General features: G+C 37.4%; 1 protein-coding gene across 3 annotated transcripts; it reads left to right on the top strand.

The window, feature by feature from the left end:
* Positions 1-487: 487 nt before the first annotated feature.
* LOC147410293 (uncharacterized) lies at positions 488-5,337 on the top strand. Of its 3 annotated transcripts, none has more exons than XM_086433626.1 (8): positions 488-659; positions 1,366-1,677; positions 2,821-2,914; positions 3,076-3,194; positions 3,282-3,389; positions 3,787-3,879; positions 3,964-4,057; positions 5,129-5,337. In XM_086433626.1, exons 2-7 carry the CDS (start codon positions 1,366-1,368, stop codon positions 4,018-4,020), a joined length of 783 nt encoding a protein of 260 aa, XP_086289752.1. In that variant the 5' UTR covers positions 488-659; the 3' UTR covers positions 4,021-4,057; positions 5,129-5,337. The 3 variants fall into 3 exon arrangements, 2 of the variants coding, with proteins under 2 accessions (XP_086289752.1, XP_086289745.1); XM_086433619.1 differs by having other exon boundaries at positions 492-659; positions 3,282-3,431; XR_015176053.1 differs by lacking the exon at positions 5,129-5,337 and having other exon boundaries at positions 3,282-3,879; positions 3,964-4,020.
* Positions 5,338-12,224: the final 6,887 nt, after the last annotated feature.

Here is a 12,224-nt window from a genome sequence, read left to right as displayed (position 1 = left end):
TAACATTTTTAATGAAAAAATAAATATATAATAAACATAAATTTTCATAGAATAAATCATTAATCTATTTATAAAAAATCATTAGACTTGAATCAAATCGAGAATTGAACCAAATTAATTGATTCTCCATTTTCATAACCCATAACTGAACTACAACTTGTTCCAAACCAAACCAAACCACCCCAAAGCTATCGGTTTGGTTCGGTTCTCAGTTTTAATCGGACCAAGTTGCACTCCTACTAGTAGATATGCCTATTTGCGTTGAAGATGCTCTAAGGGGGATTAGAACTCAAGACCTCCACTTCTCGAGGTGTGGGCTTGGCTATCTCACCAACCCTTACATGGATGATCTTGTTCATTTTAAAGTTCTTTAATCGGACGGATGAGTATACATTAGATCATAAAAAATTTCAATTTGGAACAGTTTCATCGTACGGTTCAGATGGAATAACATATTATCAACTGTCGAGGTTCTTCGCACCAGATTATAATCTTTTAAGTCCAGAAAAGTGCGGTGCATTTTAGCACGAACCTTAATCAGAGAAACATAAAAAACAGAAGTCCCATACAGAACTTCGCTTCAACGACGCAGTGCGCACGTTAGCACAAACTTAACAAGAAGAAGGATCAGGGTTTTACCTCTGCGGTTCGATCGATCAGTAATCCCTTATTCCCTCTTCAAGCTTCATTTATCAGAATCTTTGATCTCTAGTCAAGAATTAAAATTTGGGTTTTTTTTTTCTTAGAAATAGAAGCTTAGGGTTTTAGTGAAGGGTTATGAATACCATACACAATTTTAATTTCAAGAATGAAAAGTAGGGTTTTTGTGCTTAGAAACAGAAGCTTAGGGTTTTAGTGAAGGATTAGGAATTCCCATTCCCATTTCTAATTTCTTGAGTAAAATTAAGTTAGGGTTCTGTTTAGGAGGTTCATTTCTAATAATGGGTTTTATCTAATTTTAATGGATCAGATGGGATCAGGAGATGAGATTGTAGAGAATTAAAACTGGGGTTTTTGTTCTTAGAAACAGAAGCAAATGATCTTAGGGTTTTAGTGAGCGATTATGCGATATGAATTCCCGTACATATTTCTAATTTCAAGAATTAAAATTAAGTTAGGGTTTTGTTAAGTAGGTGCATTCTAATTCTGGGTTTTATTTAATTTTGATGGATCAGGAAATGGGGTTGTAGAGAATTAAAATTACGGTTTTTGTTCATAGAAACAGAAGCAATTGATTTTTTAGGGTTTTAGTGTAGGATTATGAATTCCCACATACATTTCTAATTTCTTAACTAAAATTAAGTTAGGGTTCTGTTAAAGAGGTTCCTCTCTAATTCTGGGTTTTATGTAATTTTGATGGATCAGATGGGATCAGGAGGTGGGGTTGTAGAGATCGATTACTTGGAGAGAGGGTTGTTGTCTGATTCGGTATCGGGTTATAATGGGGACTGTGAAATTGAAGATGAAACAGTTTTGTATAATGCATCCTTCCAAGAGATGGAAGATAATTATGTAAAGTATCAAACATCTCAATGGGTTCTTTATTCTTTGCTTTTGGTTTTGGCTTGGGGAATTGGTTTGTTCATGTTGCTTTATATACCCGTTCGAAGATACATCTTGCGGAAAGATTTCCAGTCAAGAAAGCTTTACATAACAGCAAATTCTATTGTTTACAAGGTAATTCAGTAAATATTTGATTGGATTTCGTCTATTATTATTGTTCCATTACTACTCATGTACAACTAAATTGTATGTATTTCTCCATTGAATTATCTGTGCTCTAAAGAGTTTTTTTATTATGGTTTTTCTTTTGATGAGTAAACTTTATTTCAAAAAGAGTGAAAGAATGTACAGAAGGAAGTTGAGGTGACTGACCTAAACCTAAGAACCACAAAAATAAAAAGAAATAACTTCAGCACATGGACTCACACCTAAAAACAAACTCTGGAAAAAAAAAATACCCTTTAACTCCAAAAAGAGTTTGCTCCAAAAAATTAACAAGCCAAGAATACTAAAAATGAGCTCTTGAGATGAGGCTTCCAATCCTTGAAAGACTCTCCTATTCCTCTCCAACCACGTCCCCCAGTACATTGCAAATGGAAGTAATCTCCACAAAATCTGTCCTCCCAGAAAAGCAGGAATGATCTCAACCTTTGAAAAGAGACAAAACTGTATTTGGGGCACCACCCATCTAAAGTCAAAGAGGGCCAAGAAATGAGACCAAAGGGACAAAGTGAAAGGACATTGCAACAGGATATGGTCGACCTGCTCCCCATTTGATTTGCATAGGAAGAAAAATTTTGGCGAGATGATTTCACGTAATGTCAAAAATACTCGCTTTATATTTCTTTCCTGTGAGTTTTTGAGATTTGTCAAGTTGTTTGTTAATCTCCAACCTTACACGACAACTCCCACCTAATCAATAAATCATCAAAAAAATACTCCTATAAACTTCTTAAAACACTGGTACCGATAAAATAAAAAGCACAAAATGCTCATGATGACCTCTTGCAATGAATGCTCTTTTCCTTCGAAGACCCTGCAATTCATTTCCTTCCAAATGATTTACACATAGCTAAAGGAACTAGGTTCCACAAGATCCTCTCTTTACCTAAGAACACCTTAAAATTTTGTTCAACACAATTACCCAAATAAAAAATGAGACCTTTGACGGGAGTTGGACGCCCCAAATGATGTTGTGGGAAAGCTTAACGAGGAGGAAAGATTACTGCACAAATAAGTGTATTTTTACCATTTTGTCTTTATTGTATTTGATTTTACATGCTTTCTTTAGTTAACATTTAGCTTATTTGGGCTCAGGTTTCAAGGCCAGTACCATTTCCATGTTTTGGGGTGCTTAAGAAAGAGAAGCATATTCTACTACCTTCAGTTGCAGATATTGTAATTGAACAAGGTATAATAACTTGAATTGGCAAGTTATATTTTTCATATCAAGTTAGCATGTTATTCTCCATTCTTGGGAAATATTATTTTTTGCTTGGTTTAAAGTTTATTTCTTTTTTACCCCCTCAATTATCTCTTGACATGTAAGAAACTAATGTTGTTTCTTCTCAGGATATTTGCAGTCCTTTTTCGGCATATATTCTATTAGAATCGAGAATGCGGGTGTTAGAAGGCCACCAAGTGATGATGTTCAAATCCAAGGCATTGCAAATCCGAGGGCTTTCAGAAATGTACTTTAAATTTCAAACCATTTTTTTAGGGTTATCCTAATTTTATGGGTTATTAATTTAATTATCTATATCCATGTCATTCTCCAGGCTGTTCTAACACGTCTCTCAAGTATGAGGAGTCAAAGTTTCTCTAGGCATATTCCAACAAATGAAGATCTTCCGAATTTTGGTACAGGTTATTCATCTGCAGCTTGGGTACGCCAAAATATCGGTCTAGGTTCTAGTTTTACTCATCTGGTAGGAATATTTTATCTTAAATTTGTATTTGTATTTGTATTTCATTTACGCAAATCATTTACAACGTATGAATTATTGAATTCAACAAAAAAAATGAATGGGATACTTGGATTAGAGAGCTGCTATTGGCACCCCAATTTTTTAAATTATTTCACACCCCAACTTTTACTTATCCTCAACCATGTACTTATTTTCTTTATTTTTAATTGGGGTGTAGTAAGTAAAAGTTGGGGGTGTCAATAGCAGTTCTCCAAAGTACCTAAAAACTGACCTTCTTGGTAATGTTAATCAGCCATTCAATCTTCTTTGTAGACCTCCTACTTAAATTTTTGGCCTCTTTCATGTTCAACTGCAGATGTCCCCATCAAAATCTCTCCAACAGGATTCTTTTCCTTCTCCAGGAGAACTAATATTACAGAAATTAGAGGAGGTTGGAAGTTATGTCAAGGTAGGAAACAATCAATATTTTTTCTAGGTTTAATGTTATTTCTCAAAATCACAAGGCATGCATCTCTTGCACAAAATTTTGCAGAGAGTCCAAAGTCTAATTGAGGAGCAACGCTGTCAAACATCTGAATCTATAGATTGAAGCAAATGGACTCCAAAGAAACTAACTATCAATTGAGGTTTGGATCAATCTACTTAACCTTGTTCATGGGTTTGTGTGAGTTGATGAAATTGTTATGTGCTTGTATCTTTCAATCAATGCAATCATTACTAATGACTTGTCATTATCATCATCAAAATCACAAATTTTGGGGTTGACAACATGAGTCTTATTTTTTTCTTAATTGCACAAAGTGAGAACATGAGAAAGGGAAAAGGGTGTTGTTTTACTCTATTTTTCGTGTGCATATATAAGAATCATATTATTTTAGAGGATGTACATATGCATATAATTAGTTTTTTTATGATTAATGCAAACGTTAATAGGTTCCTCTAGTTAGTAACATTTTGGAGAAGTCATTGTTAGAACAATAGTCCCACATCAGTCCTGGGTGCTCTATTTGTGCAATATTTGAGGTGACAGCAACCCTCACCTTACAAGCCAGTTTTGTAAGGTTGAGTTTGGCCCATGGACCTTAATCTGGTATCAGAGCTTGGTCACCATTTTTGGTTGTGCAGAGGTGTTTACCAGGCCTTAAACATGGTGGTCCCACGTGAGGGAGGGTGTTAGAACAATAGTCCCACATTGGTCCTGGGTGCTCAATTTGTCGGATAACCCTCACCTTATAAGCCAGCTTTGTAAGGTTGGGTTAGGCCCATGGACTTTAATATGGTATCAGAGCTGGGTCACCGTTTCTAGATGTGTGGATCTGTTTCCCAGGTCTTGCATATGGTGGTCCCACATGAGGGAGGGTGTTAGAACAATAGTCCCACCCTGGTGCCCATTTGTACGACATTTGAGGTGACGGCAACCCTCATCTTACAAGCCAATTTTGTAAGGCTGAGTTAGGCCCATGGACCTTAATAGTCATATATAAAGATGTCCTGATGAAAATGATGGACACATACATGGTATAATTATAGAAAAAAGGGAGATAGAAAATACTCTAATATGAAAAAAAAAAAAAAATTTTAAATTAATGATGTGTATTTGATTTTGTTTCCATAATATTTCCATGAGGTAGTTTTGATACAGAAGAAAATTTCATTAATTTTATATGCTGATTTAGAACACCATCTCTTGGATGCAGGTCATCAACGGACGAGATCATTTGAAACTTCTTTTTCCCGATATGGTGTTTATGTGATGACATGTACAGGGGATTTGTTATTCAAATATGGTTCAAAGAGTAATAGTTGGTGACCTCCGAATGTTGATTTGTTTTGTATCATTTTTTTTTTTTTTTGTTCATCTATGTATATATATATATATATATATATATATATTTTGTATCTTTTACATGCTCTTGCATAAGATTGTGTACTCATTTTTTCAGTGTGAATTTGCAAACTTTTGCATTGCAAAGCTTTACATAGCAAATGTTTGCACGGTGAAACTTTACAATCGTTTTACAGTGATTCTTTTGGAAAGACGAAGCTTTTCATCAATTCTATAATGGTGTCAATGGGTACCCATTTAACTGGAACAAAACTAGAATCAAAACTGAAAACCCCAATTTTGTATATTTTCTATTGGAATCAACTAGAGTCAGTTCGATAGGGAAACGAGTAGAAGAATTGATAATCAAGAAGTAGAACTATTTACGGAAATTTTTTTTAACGGTTTTGATTCTGGTTTCATTAATTGGAGGACCAGAACAGATAGAAATTAAACTAATAAAATTTAATGATTTTGAATCCTTCAGGACTTGAACCAGAACCAACCCGTAGTCCCGAGTGAATTTTCTGGGGGGGTGTAAATATTTGTGGTCAAACAAAGCAAAGCAGCACTAGATAAAAATTTATGACTATTTATTTACAGAGGGATGGCTGAGCTCTGGAATCTGGATCGTCTGTAAAATTTTGTTTTAACATGGATTTGCAATTTCACTTTTACAAATAAATGCCCACTTAGAGCTACTCCAACGGAGAAATATATCCTAAAGATTAACCTCAATGAGTAGGTATTCCATTATGGAGAGTGATTTTAGATATCAAGGGGGGTATGCATGTCAATCTTACTATCCAAAATGATTCTTCATAAATATTTTAATTTTTAAAAATATATCAATTTTTTTTTTCAAATCTGATCTGTGCACCATGATCTTCTCATGCCTGAGGTTTTGGTTTTTTTATCCTTTTAACCTTTAATTTTGTCGTATTTAAAATTTAGTATGAGGATCTCCTCCCTACCTTTTTAGGGATCCATTTCGTTGAGAATCTTTAGGAATATCCTGACATCTCAGTCATTGGTTTGATGGAGACTCTCAAACCTCATTTGAGGCAATTATTTTATTTGCAAGTAAGGGAACTCCTCCAACACCTTGGACCACCTCATCTCGAACTCCTAGCAGCCCCCACAAAATCTCATTTGTTATCTCATAAAAGTATTTTTCTTTCATGCCCCACCAACTTTTACTTATAACACATCAACTAATAAATTAAATGAGGGAGTAACAAGTGAGGGTTGGCCTAGTGGCAAGCCGAGCCTTGATAAGCTCCTCAGGAAGAGTAGGTCAAGTGATCAAAACCCCAACGAATTCCTAATTGACCCACTTAGAGCATGTGGGGGAGGTCCGTGTGACCACATCATTAGTCCCACTAGAAGGGTGTTAAATACCCACGATATCAAAAAAAAAAAAAAAAAAAAACAATTAATTTTTTTTTCACCACCACTCACTTTTTTTTCTTCTTCAACTTATAAAATCTGAAAAGTGCTTTAGAGAGAGAAGCACTAATGGTGTGGAACTTGGTGTTTAATGATAAATTGGAAAGAAAAATGAAGGAAATAAAATTGTTTGGGTTCTTGTGTGCATATAGCAGTCATTCTAGGATTTTGAGAGTGAATGAATATGAAAATAAGCATACCCTCTATGTTTTATGGTTTAGATTAGCTTAATTATATATATTTTTTTCAAAAACACTCCCTAATCAAAAGCTTCTAAAATGGACAACCATATCCTCTACATTCACATGGCACCTGATCATGTTTTTTGGATGCAACGTAGATATGTGATCCATATAGAAAAGTGGTCCACGAATATATCCGTTGAATTATGAAAAATGGTTCATAAAAATAAACCCAAAATCCCAACAAGTTAAACATGATAATCAATGTTCAAACCAAAACACATCTCGAGGATACATCATGCACCATTGGATAAATCCTAACCAATAGATTTTGTTTTAATTTTTTAAGAATATCGAAATTCGGAACATGTGGCATCAGCAATAGTAGTTGGTGTGGTAATAACATCTATCAGTAATAGTTGGTGTGACAATAACATATATCTCTCTATTATAAATACAGCAGCTATCTTGTGGTAAAATAAGTTAGATAGAAATCTGTAAAATTAGATAGAGAGCTAGAAGAGATTACAAAGGAAGAAGTTGATCTTCTCTTTGATTAAAAACCGAGCTTTCTTCTTGAGACGAACTTGCGGGTTGTGCAAGTCGTTGGTTTCTTCATATAGTGGATTCTCCCTTCACCCCCGTGGACGTAGGCACATCGCCGAACCACGTAAATATTGTGTGAGCATATTTTTATTTGCTATTTACGTTCGTAGTTAGTTTTACTTTACTTTGATTGCTAGTAGTGTTTGTCATTGCTTGTTAGTGTGTTTTGGAACTTGGTATAAGTTCCGATTTTGAAACTTGGTAGGTGGTTTGCTTCCGCGGCTCCCCTCTCAACAATTGATATCAGAGCCCTCATTCAAATCAGGGTGGTTAAGCTCCGGTTTGAGGTATTTGCTTGGGTATTGTGTAGTGTACACAAGGTGTTTGTTGAAATTCCTGAGAGAAGTTGGTGTTGTTAAACAAGCGGATAATGACGTCTACTAGCGGAACCGTCAAAGTGGGAAAGTATGAGATAGAGAAGTTCAATGGGAAGAATGATTTTTCCTATTGGAGGATGCAAATGAAAATTTTGCTAATCTCACAGAAATTGCATAAGGCGTTTCAGGAAAAGAAAAGAAGCACAAAGACATGTTTGATGAAGATTGGGAAGAGTTAGATCTCGAAGCACGAGCGTCGATAATTCTATGCCTTGAAAGGGATGTAGCTTTCTTGGTAGATGGAGAGGTAACGGCTGCGGGTGTGTGGTCAAAGTTAGAAAATAACTTCATGACGAAGACTCTAACAAATCGGATTTATTTGAAGTCCAGATTGTATACTTGCAAGATGGAGGAAAATACACCAATCCGGGAGTACATTAACAAGTTTGATAGGATCATATCAGATTTGAAGGATATTGATGTGAAGGTAGAAGATGAGGATCAAGCACTTTTGCTGCTTCTTTCGTTGTCAAAGTTAAATGAAAACCTTGTACAAACATTGATGCTTGTAGGTGAAAATTTAACGATAAATAAGACTAGAACATCACTTCTAGCTGATGATCTTCGAAAGATTACAACTAGTGGCATGGCTACTAGTGGTAATAAGGAGCAAGCATAGGGGCTGTTTGTAAGAGGAAGAAGAAATGAGCGAGGAAAAGGCAATGGAGAAAAGTCTAAATCGAGTTCTAGACCTCTTGCGGAAAGACCGTGTTTTAAATGCGATGAGCTTGGGCGTTTCAAGGCAAATTGCCCTAACAAAAGAGTAGGCGGGAAGAAGGACAACAAAAGTAAGTTTAATGGGAAGCAACAAGGCAAGCAAGAGGCTAGCTATGCCTCGAAAGAAGGGGGCAACGATGAATGCTACTCCGTCATGAGTGATGAAGAAATCTCCGGTAAGTGGATTCTTGATTCGGGTTGCTCTTACCATATGTGTCCAAATAGGAAGTGGTTTACTACCTACAAAGGCATCGATGGTGGAACCGTATTGATGGGTAATAATCATGCTTGTAAAACGGTGGGGCTTGATTCAATTAGAATCAAGATGCATGATGGAGTGGTCAGAACCTTGACGGATGTGAGACATGTTCCTGACTTGCGGAAAAACCTTATTTCTGTTGGTGCTTTGGACTCCAGTGGCTGTAAGATAGTTACGGAAAATGGAGTGAAAAAGGTTGTTCGTGGTTCCTTGGTAGTGATGAAGGGTATTCGTCATAGTAATCTCTATGCTCTTTTGGGTACTACAGTTACAGGAAATGTAGTAGTTGGAACAGCTGGAAGTGGTGGAGACCCAACTGAATGCATTAGGTTATGGCACAAGCGGCTTGGGCATATGTCAGAAAAGGGTCTAAATCTGCTTGGTAAGGAAGGTTTGTTGAAAAACATGAAAAAACCTTGCATGGATTTTTACGAGCATTGTGTGTATGGAAAGGCATACCAGGTTCAATTCTCTTCAAGCAAACACAGAAGCAGAGGTATACTAGACTATGTGCATACAGATGTTTGGGGTCCGACTACGATAACTTCCAAAGGTGGTTCTAGGTATTTTGTCTCATTTGCTGATGATTATTCTAGGTATGCTTGGATTTATTTCCTTAAGCATAAGTGTAGACGCGTGATTTCGTCATTATGATGACTACATCTACAATGATTTGGAGTCGCCACCATTCAAGTTGGAAGTGGGTGTGAATGGTCACCCGGGGTACATTTTCCAAAAGATGAGATTTTTGGCATTTTAGTGACTCACAATGGATAAGGGGTAGTCAAACCTCGAGATTTGGGTAAGCGGCTCGGTTGAAGAAAAGGGAAGGTGTTAGGCACCCTTTCCTCCCCGCCACGTGGCGGTAACCTCAACTAACTCGATCATTTTTTATTTTTAAAAGCAGGTGAAAAAAATGTGCCACGTGGGTGCATATGTTCCCTAAGTAGGGATTCATTTTCGGCTTGATCATAGGGTCATTTCATTAATGGAAATGACCCTTATGAACCTTAGCCTTGGGGCCCAATCATCAAAAGGAGTAAAATAAAATAGAAGAAGGGGGTGTTAGAAGAGGGAAAGAGTAGAAGGTTAGAGAAAGAGAGGGGGTGTGCTTCAAACCCACCTTGTATCTTGTTTCTTCTTTTCTTCTTCTTGCTTGAGTCTTCTTGAGTCCTTAGTATAATATGAGAGTATGAGAATGGGAAGAAGTGATTAGAGAGAGTAGGGATTTCTTTTGTTTTAGTGAGACTTGTAGAGGATTTGTGTGAAAGAGTTGGTAAACTTGGTGAGAATTGATGATGGTTGTTAGTAGAGAGAGTGTTGGGGAGAAGTTTTGTAATGAGAAGTTGGGGGCCATTTTTGGGAAGAGGATGAGGGTATTTATAGATGTTTAGGAGTTACTTTAGGGATATAATGGGGTGAAGTGAAGAAAATGGGTAGAATGGTTATGAGTTTGAGAGAGAAGTGGGTGTAATTTAGAGGAGATTGGAGGGTATATAGGTAAGGGGGGTTAAATGGGTGAGTTTTAACCCAAATGGTTTGGATCCTACCCAACCCATTTGGGTGGAGTGTTTGGTGAGGTGAATTTAAGATGGTGGTTGTGATTTGATTTAAGAGCATGGAGGATTTAAATGGGTGGTTGATGATATTTTGGGAGGGTGAGGGAGATGATGCCATGTGTTAAGGTGGGTGGAAATGAAGGGTTGGGATAGGTTGATGGGAGAGGTTGAGTGTTTGACTTGAGAGGATGGTGTAGGTTTAGGTTGTAGATGTAGGTTTTGTAGGGAATGATGAGAGTAGATTAGGGGAGGTATAGGTTAGGGGTGTGGGTAGAGAAAAGGTGATGGGTTGATGTGTGGGTAGATGGGATTTAAAGCAAATTAATGGGGTAGGTGGTTGGGTGAGGGAGGTGAGATGGGGTGATGACATGTGTCATCTCTTGATGATAAAAGAGTGATTGGTTGATGTGGGTTGTGGTTTATGGGTTAGGGTTGTGGGTTGGATAATGAATTGGATATGGTTAATGATTTGTGGGCTTTGTAGTGTTGGGCTTGGGTTTTAGAAATGGTTTTGGGTTACGGAGGCGGAGCGGTGATAGTAGAGGAGGGGTAGGCATCCCAAGTCTCACATTTTTAATTTTTTAATTTTTTTAGATTTTAGTTTGATCAAAAATGCCACGTGTTGGCGAATCGGGCTTTTTAGGCCCGTTGGTGAAATTTATCGAAAATTTGACGTTTTTTATTTTGGAAGCGGAGCGGTGAATGTTGGGAAGTCGTAAGGTAGGCCGAGTCCTTTTGGTGGCCTCCTAAACCATTGAGAGGTCTTAGGGGCCTCGATTTGGTAAAAATGTTCATTTTCAATGAGTTGGGCCCTTAAGGCCCGTTGGCCCATTTAAATCGATATTTTTGGGCCCTTTCGAGAAGTGGCCCGTTCAAATTGAGGTGTCTACAATAAGAATGAGGTATTTGAGACATTCAAGAAGTGGAAAGCAATGGTTGAGAACATAATGAGCAGAAAACTAAAGACATTACGATCTGATAACGGTACAGAGTATATAGAGGGTGCCTTCAAGGAGTTCTGTGATCAGGAAGGTATTGCTCGGCATTGGACAGTCAGAAAAACACCACAGCAGAATGGAGTCGCAGAGAGACTGAACCGAACATTGCGGGAGAAAGCAATGTGTATGCGCTCTAATGCTGATTTGAGCAAAGAATAGTGGCAAAGTCGGTTGCTACAGCTTGCTACATAGTGAACTGGTCTCCACATTCGAAGTTAGATGGAGATGTACCTTACAGGGTGTGGTCAGAAGAGCATGCAGATTATAAGAGACTTAGAATTTTCAGTTGCACAGCCTATTACCATGTCAACTAGGAAAAGCTTGCCGCTAGAGCCAAAAAGGCAATATTATTGGGGTATGCAACGGGAGGAAAAGGCTATCGCCTTTGGTGTGTAGAGGATTCTAAGTTCATAATCAGCAGAGATGTTACTTTTGATGAGAGCTCCATGATAGCTTTGTCAAAGCTATGGTATCGGATTATGAAGGTGTTAGGACTTCAAAGTTTCAAGTAGTTGATCTAGAACCTAAAAACCAACCAGGTTCTAGTTATGTTCAAGAGGAGCATCATAAAGACACTCAAGATAAGAGTGATGATGAGCTTGAACATAAGGAGGTTCAGCAAGAGAATGTACAAGTGCTTCAACAACAACAGCTTGAAGAGTCTTTGGCTTTCACTAAGCTGAAGCGAGCATACAAGCAAGTTCAGAAGTTGGGTTCAGATCAGCCTTTGAGGCATTATGGGCAGGTAAACTTGGTTGAATACGCACTCTCGATAAAGGATGATGAGCCGGTCACCTTCAAAAAAGTTATTTGGGATAGAG

The sequence above is a fragment of the Akebia trifoliata genome, chromosome 1 (genome assembly GCF_017979445.1).
Source record: "Akebia trifoliata isolate Shusen 1 chromosome 1, ASM1797944v1, whole genome shotgun sequence".
NCBI classification, from domain to species: Eukaryota; Viridiplantae; Streptophyta; class Magnoliopsida; order Ranunculales; family Lardizabalaceae; genus Akebia; species Akebia trifoliata.
Note: the sequence above shows the minus strand (reverse complement) of the source record. Positions and strands in the feature narration are given on the sequence as shown.

What these genes read in the sequence shown, in the direction of transcription:
- LOC147410293 (XM_086433619.1), top strand. Translation starts at nt 1,366, where the DNA reads ATGGGATCAGGAGGTGGGGTTGTAGAGATCGATTACTTGGAGAGAGGG. An exon ending in AGATATTGTAATTGAACAAG is followed by an intron (nt 2,915 to 3,075) that starts GTATAATAACTT and finishes GTTTCTTCTCAG; the next exon opens with GATATTTGCAGTCCTTTTTC. An exon ending in ATCCGAGGGCTTTCAGAAAT is followed by an intron (nt 3,195 to 3,281) that starts GTACTTTAAATT and finishes GTCATTCTCCAG; the next exon opens with GCTGTTCTAACACGTCTCTC.